General features: G+C 48.1%; 1 protein-coding gene across 3 annotated transcripts in view; it reads right to left on the bottom strand.

The window, feature by feature from the left end:
• LOC109938478 (noelin-like) overlaps positions 1-9,520 on the bottom strand; it is a 31,789-nt gene extending 22,269 nt beyond the window's left edge. The window contains exons 1-2 of one of the 3 annotated variants that reach the window (XM_048613620.1): positions 9,063-9,520; positions 1,295-1,444 (exon numbers count right to left, since the gene is read on the bottom strand). In XM_048613620.1, the coding sequence (XP_048469577.1) occupies positions 1,295-1,444; positions 9,063-9,329 (417 nt within the window). In that variant the 5' untranslated portion in view covers positions 9,330-9,520. Of the gene's footprint in view, positions 1-1,294; positions 1,445-4,714; positions 5,018-9,062 lie in introns of those variants that run through there. The other 2 variants (XM_048613618.1, XM_048613619.1) reach the window with 2 other exon arrangements.
• Between the last annotated feature and the right edge of the window lie 213 nt (positions 9,521-9,733).

The raw sequence follows: 9,733 nt of genomic DNA, 5'->3' as shown, positions 1-9,733 counted from the left end.
GGGAGAGAGAGAGGTGGGGGAGAGAAGAGAAAGAGGGAGGGGATAGAGGAGAGAGAGTGGTGGGAGATATAGAGAGGTGGGGAGATAGGAGGGGAAGAGAGAGAGGGGGGAAAAGAGAGAGGGAGGGGGGAGAAGAGAGAGGGAGGTGGGGGTGCGATTGAGGCAGGTGTAGATTAGAGTAACATTACCAAGCTGAAAATCAGACTTCAGTGACAGTGTGGATATCTGCTCAGATACTGAGCTGGGGATCAAATACGACACCAAGGCTGCAAATAGCTCAAATGAACCAAAGGCAGTTTCCAGGAATAGAAACCACGTAGACAACTGAAATTTGCAACGTTTGCAGAGAAGGAGCAGGTCATAGCTTTGATCTTGCCAATATTTAATTGCAGAAAATTTCTGTTTGCCCAATATTGGAAATCAGATAAGCAGGTCTGGCAAATCAGCCAAGAGAGGAATTGAAATGGGCGGTGGCTAGATATAGCCAGATGTTGTTGGCATTGTTCGGGGAGCTGCTACAGAGCTCCCAGATGATCTCATTGAGGAGCACGTAGGCAAGAAACAGAGAGGAACAATGAGAGATCCTCGGGGAGCAGGGATCACAAGGTAGCTGATCATCTGGCTGTGATTGCAGAAATAAGAATGTAACCAGGCAAGAGCTGCTCCACCCAGCTGAGGCTAACTAGATTTGTCTGTGAAAGAACCAGCATGCACCAGATGGACCAAATAGCCTCCATCAATGCTGTATTCTTCTTTAATCCCATGAGAATGGAGGAGTGTGGTGTGGTTAACAATATTCGAGGCTGCAAACAGAGCAAAAGAGAGGGAGACGGAGAGAGACACAGAGAGAGAGACAGACAGAGAGGGAGAGACAGACGGACAGAGAGAGGGACAGACAGACAGAGAGAGAGAGGGACAGACAGACAGAGAGAGTTATCATGATCCTGCAGGGTGTCAAGTGTGAAACTGGCAAAGTGCTGTTTGGTACTTGCCTGGAAAACAAACTGGATTCAAAAGATTTTGGGAAAGGTAGGTTTGGATTTGAAAGGCAGATTTGGATTTGAAAGGCAAGGATGTGTTAAAGGGCAGGTGCAATTTGAAGGTTTTCAATGTGTCACCTGTCTGGCCCGTTATCCTGGTGCCACTGCCTCCTCACTCCATTCCAGAAGGGGGTGGGAATAGTGGGGAGGAGGTGGGGGTCGGGAAGGAGTTGAGGGGGGTTGGGGGATGGTGAAGGAGGATGAGGGGTTGTAGTGGTCTCTGCTTGACCCTAGACACTGTGGAACTGCCTTACCTTCTCCAGGAGCTGCCTCAGTTGTTTGGTGCGGGCATCACGTGAGCAGAGAGTTTGCTGGGGTGCCACCACAGTGCAGATACACCTGCCCTCACTGTCTGGGGCAGAGCTGAATACACGCCAACCATCTTCAGCATTGTCTGGTAATACCTGGAGCAGGACAGCGAGAAAAAGAGAATGACCAAACAAATCAGAGCGAATGACACAAAGCCAGCAACAAACAGAGTCAGACACCCCCTGGAGACTGGATTGATTGGACAAAACCACTCAAGGATAATAAAAAGGACAAATGCAGCAGGGGTTCAGAGTGCATTCCAGCCTTACAGAATACACATCCAGACACCATAAAATTGTGTTGGACCATAGACCAGTCACACCATCTGTGTCTGGCTGCTGTTTTTAGCCTGTGCATGGGAATCTGTGCTGCCTGCCCCCTTAATGTTTCTCAGACCTCAAACATCCACCGCCTGGACCATGCCTGTAGCAGCACCTAATAATCCATAGACAGTTTCCAGAGTTACCTCACACTGTCCCCTGACTTACCCACCTGTCCACAGTCTACAAACCTACTGTTCAATTGTTGATGAGAGCTCCTCTGTTCAATAGATAGCATTTCCCAAGAATGCACCAGAGCTAACCATCCCAAGCCTCTCTGTAGTTCGCTACGGGTTGAACACTTCAGAATTAAAGTCAAAAATAAATGATCTTTCCCACCCTTGCCTAACCATTCTGGATGCTTTAAATGTCAAGACATCAATTCCATTTGCACGGTTTCTCTGTCAAATCATCTGATTGCACCAATCATCCACTGAAAAAGCCAAATATTTAATTATTAATAATTTAAAAATCGATATTTAAACTACACAGGAGCAAATTTAATAAATTGTTCTTTGCATCTTTACCCAATTTAACTCACCCTGTTGAATTTTAGAATGTCATCTGCAGCCTCACATGGAAATATGAAATATAATAAAGAACAGCCAACATGGATTTCCAAAAGAAGTCTTGTCTGACCAACTTTATTGAATTCCTTCAAGAAGTGGGAATGAAACTTGATAAGAGTAAGGTAAGAGATGGAATGTACCTAGATTTCTAAAGAGCTTTCAGTAAGATGTCATGTATCAGATGAAGAGATAAACTCAGAGCAAGCAATGTCAGGGACAAATAGTAGAATGGCTGTCTAGCTGACTGAAGATAGCAACCAGAGCAGAGTAAAGAATACCAAATACCAGCAGAAATTGCTGGAGAAAGTCAGTAAGTTTCGCAGCATCTGCACACAGAGAATATAGTTAACTCTGTGAAGGAAGAAACAGGGTTAACATTTCGGGTCCGGTAACCCTTCCTTGGAGCCAGACCTGAAACGTTTACTCTGTTTTTTCCTTCATAGATGCTGCCAGACCTGCTGAGCTTTTCCAGCAAATTTGTTTTTGTTCCTGATTTACAGCATCTGCAGTTCTTTCGGTTTTTATAGAGTTAACTGTTTTCCCTCCACAGATACTGACAGACCTGCTGAGTTTCTCTAGCAGTTCCTGTTTTTGTTTGTTTCAGATCTCTAGCATCCATTGTTCTTTGTTTTGGTTCAAGGGTAAAGGACAGTCAGTTTGAGTGGCAGAGAGTGGGAAATAGGTTTTCAAATGGATCTGTGCTAGCATCACTGTTTTCAGAGTCGCTTGGAATCCAAAACAGAATTAATACACAGACAAAACTAAATGGTGGGGCTGGAGTCAGGGATGTCTTCTTCAATTATAAGAAAAGGTGAATACAGAGTGGATATATAACTGGCAAATTAATGTCAACAAAGGTAGCTGTGAAGCATCACATTTTAGTTAAAATAAACAGTCACATATCACTTGCAGAATAACAATTCAAATGGATTTGAGGATCAGAGGGGGGTCTGGGGAGACAGAGACAAATCACTAAAAAGAATGACACCGAGTAAAACCACAGAGAAGTACTCACTAGAATTTATTTGGACACAGATAGAATTAAAAAGTGGAAGAGCTTCATTAAAATGATATTGAACCTTGGTTAGACCACACTTGGAATACCATGCACAGGTCTGATTGCTGTTTCTCCTCTGCCTATACCACAAATACAAGTTCCAAGGACAAATCTAAAAATGGACTGGTTACACCATAGTCCCTAACAAATCCAATCAGGAATTCAGGAGGAATTTCATCACCCAGAGAGCAGCAGGAATGTGGAACTCGCTCCCATAGGGAATGGTGAAGGTGAATTGTATAAATTATTTTTAAGGGTAGGCTGGATAAACACGAAGGAAAAAGGAATAGAAGGAGAGGCTGATAGACTGAAATGAATAGGGGGTATGGGAGGATTGAGTGCCAGAATGGCCTGTTTCTGTTAAGTATAATTTACATGATTCTTTCACACTGTAACACACACTGTACTCCTCCACCCCTCAGCCTCCCCCATGCTCTGCCTTATGGCAAAAATCACAAACTGCTGATTCGTTCAAGAGCAACAGGGCTAGCTCCAGAAAGACATCAACACTACCATTTAGTGCCTTATACTGAAGCCAGCATTGGAATTGATTTCATGAAACAAATGTCTCTGTCAGATTCGAAGGTTAAAAGTGGAATTGATAACTGGGGTCTGATTTACAAACAGAGCACAAGGCCAGACCCGACCCAATTGATGCTCCCACAGAAAACACTCCACCTACAGATGGCCAGCAGCAGAACACAATCTCTCTTTGCCAATCTCCCCACCCTCACCCCCACTCTCACCCTCACCTCCACCACATCACTCACACTGACACCCTCCATCCCTCATGCTGACCACATCCCAGATATTGATTGCCTCCCTCATCCTCACCCACTCCCTCATCCTTATCCCCTCCCAAACACTGATCCTCTCCCTCAGCCCTTCCCTCATCCTAACCTGGTCCCTCACCCATTCCCCTCCCACACACCAACCCCTCCCATATCACTCAGTGACCCCTCCCAACCACCTCCACCCCAACATTATTCCACTTACTGTCATTATGACAGTCTCCACGCCCTGCTCCCAGTCTCAATCCCAACTACCCTTCACTCCTTTGCCCTGTTCCCTGCCCCCTTACCCCAGAATCCCCTTTCGGTGCACCCCAACTCCTATTACACTCACTGATTAACCCAACCCTTACCCTTCTCTTACCCATTATCACTCTTACCCCATTACCTTTCTGTTACTCCCAAGACCCCCAACCCTGACATCCCCAACTCGCTCACTCCCGTTACCCACCACACATTACCCTTCTGTTAGACCCATTCCCTTACACACCCCTGTTACTCACTCACCTGTTTCCACATACACACCTCAAGCACCCCCCAAGTTAAAGCCTCAACCCCATGACCCCCTCAACCCCAGTAAAACCCTCACCCCCCAGTTACCCCGTCACCGTCCAGTTAGTCACCTTACCCCAGTGCTGCGGTCCAGGCTCCCGGCGCTAGCAGCGCTTAGCCTGGTGGCGTTGAGGCCAACCAGAGAGGGTAGGGTCTGGGACATCCAGTTGCTGATCATAGCCATAGTGCTCAGGACGATTCCGATCTTCAGCAAAGGCACCGTCATTGCGGGGGCTCTGCGGATCTTTCATAGCGGGGAAAGGCAGCAGGAAACCGGCATCACCGGGGCGGGGGGCACGGCCGCCACTGGCACCGGGACATGCTGCAGCAGCGACAAGGTGCACCGGGCTAACCGAACCAGAACTGCTGCCTTCACCGCCTCCTGCATCCGACTGACTGCGGCCCGGGAGCGGCGGCAGAGACAGCCCCGCCCCCAACACTGGCCCCGCCCACCGACTGCAGCTCCGTCCAATCACCACGATCCCTATCTCCAGTCCCGCCCATGATCACAGCCACAACGAACACAGGGCATCTCTCATATCACAGTCAGAAACTCAGGGGCAGTGTATGTGGGACTGTACCCCAGTGAGAGTCAGTGTGTGTGGGACTGTACCCCAGTGAGAGTCAGTGTGTGTGGGACTGTACCCCAGTGAGAGTCGGTGTGTGTGGGACTGTACCCCAGTGAGAGTCAGTGCGTGTGGGACAGTACCCCAGTGAGAGTCAGTGTGTGTGGGAGCCGTACCCCGGAGAGGGTCAGCTTGGTTCAACAAAGTGTAAAATGAAATCTGCATTTGCTGTACGATTCAGAATCTGGAAAGATTTATTGCTTCAGCATCTTAGCATTCAGTGAATGCTCAAGACATGGTATTGCCATGGAAACTGGGCATGGTCGGTTTGTCAGAGCATGTTGCAGCCATCTCTCGGACTTACTGCAGCAGCAAGCCGCCACCAGTAGCTCCCTCAGCTGGGGAGCAAAGTCAGCACCATGGAAAGCAGCAAGGTAGCAGCTCCGCCATAGAACACGTAGAGGGAACTTCACAGCTCAGGGCCTTGTATGTTCGAAGGCAAGGAATGGGAAAGAAAAGCACAAACTAAACTCCGACAGTGTGGCTCTCCCTGATTACTGACCTCCAACATGGCCACACTCCCTCAGCATTGTCCCTCCGACAATGATGGACTCCCTCATTCCTGTGAATGTTTTGAGATATATACTGATTTATCGTGCTAAATCAATGCACAATTTTTCTCTGCACATCTGCAGGTGATTAGGTTTGTCAGTGAGATGGTACTGAAGTCAATGCTGCGATTTGTTACACTGTCCTCCCTAGGACACTAGTTATTTGAGGACCTGATGGAGGAGACACCTCTCAGCCACCCGGATGTAGTGGCTACTTGGTCACAGTTGGTTTGCTGGTCATGACTGAATGCTGGTAGAATTAACTTCAAAAAAGACACTAACATTTGTTGAATCCCACTGAATCCAGAAAGTGCAGCAACAGGCATTGAATTAATCTATATCTCTTATATGTTGCTAATACATGACCCAAGTCTCACTGCAGAACAGGAGCATGGTGATAGCACTTGCTCTGTTGCACAGTTGTTGACCTGTGTAGGTCTTTGTTGTCAAACACTTACTGACGTAGTCTGTCAAAGGCTGAGCTGGTGTAACTGATCCACTGTTGATTCTTGTTGTCAATGGTGACCTCCTTGAGGAGTGGCTTCCAAAACCTTGGAAATACTCAGTAGATTCTCCTTCAATCTTTACATGAGGTGGAATATTTGACTGACCAGGTGTGGGTTGAAATGGGTTTTGTTTTAAACATATTCAAGGGCAGAACAAATCTCTTGTATAAGGAAGTGAAGAGATAGAGAGTAGCTTGAAAATCTAGTACAGAATAGGCGCCAACACTGACATCATCCATGTTCTGTAGATCGTGTATGTCTACAGTGGTCAGCTGAGTTTTAGTGGAGAGGGAACTGAATTCAAGAGATTCCCATCCAGGTGATACTTCAAACACAGAGTAGAGAGCAAATAAAGTTTGTGGTGAATGATTGCTGTCAGTTGGGCATAGGAGTAGGAAGGGTTTAGAGGAATATGGGCGAACTGCTGGCACGTGCGACCACATTAAGTTAGGATATCAAGCCAGCATTAATGAGTTGGACCAAAAGGTCTGTTCCCATGCTGTACATCCCTATGACTCTCTGACTAGGCAGACTGTAAACAGTATGAGGCCTACTATATAGCCTCATTCTCACACCAGCCCAGTTTCTGAAGGAGTATTTTTCAGATTTCTCACTCAAGATAATTACAGTCATGTCACCATGAAACGGTTTTGGTGGAGGAGAATGGATAAGAGAAGATAAAGATCTAATGTGCTGTGATAGTGCATGGATTAGATTGTCTTCCCGTACCTTTTTCATTTTGCAGTGTCTGTCACTTTAAGGACGGAGTGGCCTGTCACCTTAAGGAGGAGGTGGACAGTTCCTTTAAGGATTGGGTGGCCTGTCGCTTTAAGGACGGGAGTGGCTGGACACTTTAAGGATGGAGAGGCCTATCACTTTAAGGATGAGCAGCCCGTTGACTTCAAAGGGTGGACTATGTCGCCGCCATGCGGCTGCAGGCGGTGGTACAGCGAACCTCGGACCATTTGATCCGGATTCGAGCCGCAGCTCAAGGAGCAAACCACACGCTGAATAAACACCGAGAAATGTTAACCAGCAGACAATCTCACATGATTGCAAACATGAAGTTTATCTTTCAGCAAACTTTATCTAAAGAAAATTAATGTCTCCCAATATTTACACAAAATAACCTAATCAACGATTTACATCTGCAACCAGTAAAAATCATGGGGTTAAACACAACGAGGCTGTTCGTCAGTATCTTGATCAGGAATATAGAAAGACAAGTTTAAACATTAACCATCGCTAACCATTACTAACACCACTAGCCATCGTTAACCGCTACTAAACATTTATAACCACTGCGCACCCCATCATTAACACTACTAACCAGCACTAGCCATCATTAACCACCACCAACCATTATAAATCATCATTAACATACCAACCACCACTAAGTATCATTAAAACCACCAAACGCCACCATCCATCATCAACCACCACTAACCATCATTAACCACCACCTATCATGAAATCACTAACCACCACTAACCATAATTAACTACCACTAATTATCACTAATCACCAATAACCACCACTAACCACCACTAACCTCGTAGCAGTCAGTTTGCAGCAACAATTAATTAGTTCCAGCAGATTTCAGATCAAACACTGCACAATCTCCCGCTAGAAGCAGAGGCTACTTTACTCTCCACTACCGTCAATGACCCTCTGCTACTCTCTCTACTCTCCTGCCTCTTCTCTACCTGTGACTACATCTGTCTCAGTAACACAGTACTTACATCACAGAAACAGGTCATTCGGCCCATCTTCTTCGTGCTGGTGTTTCAACGTCACATGAAACTCTTTCCACCCACTGTTTACCTCACTCTACCCCCAACCCTTCTAGGCCTTCACCACCCCCACACCTCACCCCTCACCCCTCCCATACGGTTATCCAGCTTCGCCATAAATATACCAACACTATTCCCCACCAACACTCTTGTTGAGTTCCCCACTGGATCTATCCGGGAGTCGGACATAGGCAGCTCCCGGCTCTGGCCTCTCACGGCAACGTTGTCGCTCTCCGTGGTCCTGATCTGCTCCGCTTTTCTATCGTCCTCCGCCTGAGCCTCCAGCTCTGACCCTTTCTGCCACTCATCTTTTCTCTAACTTCTTCACTTCTCTTTCTTCCTCTCTCCGACTTTGTTTCCATCTCCCCCTCTCTCTCATCGCCGTTGTAATTTAACTCCTTATCTTCCCGCCGTTCATTGTCTCTCCCTCACCAGCCCCCACCCCCCTCACTTTTCTTTATTTCTCTCTCTCCTCTCATTCCCTTGCCTCCTCTGGGTTTAAACTGCTTTTAATACGATCGTTTCTGTAATTACTCCTTTCCGAACGAGTTATGATTAAGTTTGCTGCAGTAATTTTTCCACAATCACTTTGCCTCCACAGTCTCACTCTTGTTCCCCCAGGAGGCCATTCTCCGTGGAGGCCGTCCCAGACACAAAGCCGGGGCCAAAAAAGTAGCCCGCAGGCTCTACAACACCGCCCCCCAACCCCCACCCCCACCCCCACCCCCAACGCCCCAACAAAAAGTCGGGAGCCCTCAAACCGGGAGACCAGGCCCTGTTTCATTACCGCCCCCACCTACTCCCCCCCCACCCCCACCCCCACCAATTACCTCCCCCCAGGGTGAGGGTAGACTCAATCAACACCCCTCCGTCATCCCCACCCGGGACCATATCCCCGCCCCCTCCCCGGACCCTCTCCCCTCCACCCCCAGGGCCGGGGGCCGGTACCTGGCTGAGCTGGCTGCTGAGCAGCAGAATCCCGAGGGTGAGGATCCGGACGCGGCCGCGCCCCCTCCTTTGCTCCGGCTCCATCCCTCTCCCGCTCCGCTGCCGGTGTCTCCGCACGGCCCCCGCTCTCTCGGCACGTCGGTCCCGTTCAGGCTCCCGGCCGCAGCCGCATGTCAGCCCCGGGGGCACCGGGAGCCGAGGATCCGGAGCGAATCCCCTCAAGTCGGAGCTGGAGCTGAATCCAGGAGCAGCTACAGGATGTGACATCAATCCGGAGAGAGGGAGGGAAGAGAGAGAAATGGGGATGGAGAGAGGGCACGGCCACAGACAGAAAGAGAGGGAGAGAGAGAATTGAAGAGGCTCAGGGAGTGAAGAGGTTTCCTGTGACTGTCAAGAAGAATACAAAAGCAGATTGCTGTTGGAAAGAGAGGCTTTTGCGTGTCATGGTCAGTGAGTTACAAACAGTTAATATTCAGCTCCAGTAAGGGAATAGGAAAAGCAAATGGAAAGGCTGCAGTAAATGTTTTATCAAGCAGGGGGTGGACTGTTAAACCAGGGAAGTCTTGTTGCAGCTGTACAGGGCATCGCTCAGAGCACACCTGGAATACTGTGCACAGTCTCCAGAACTTTTATTTAAACATTGGAGACATATCAGAGAGGGTTCAACTCGG

The sequence above is a fragment of the Rhincodon typus genome, chromosome 28, assembly GCF_021869965.1.
Source record: "Rhincodon typus isolate 14 chromosome 28, sRhiTyp1.1, whole genome shotgun sequence".
In the NCBI taxonomy this organism is placed as follows: Eukaryota; Metazoa; Chordata; class Chondrichthyes; order Orectolobiformes; family Rhincodontidae; genus Rhincodon; species Rhincodon typus.
Note: the sequence above shows the minus strand (reverse complement) of the source record. Positions and strands in the feature narration are given on the sequence as shown.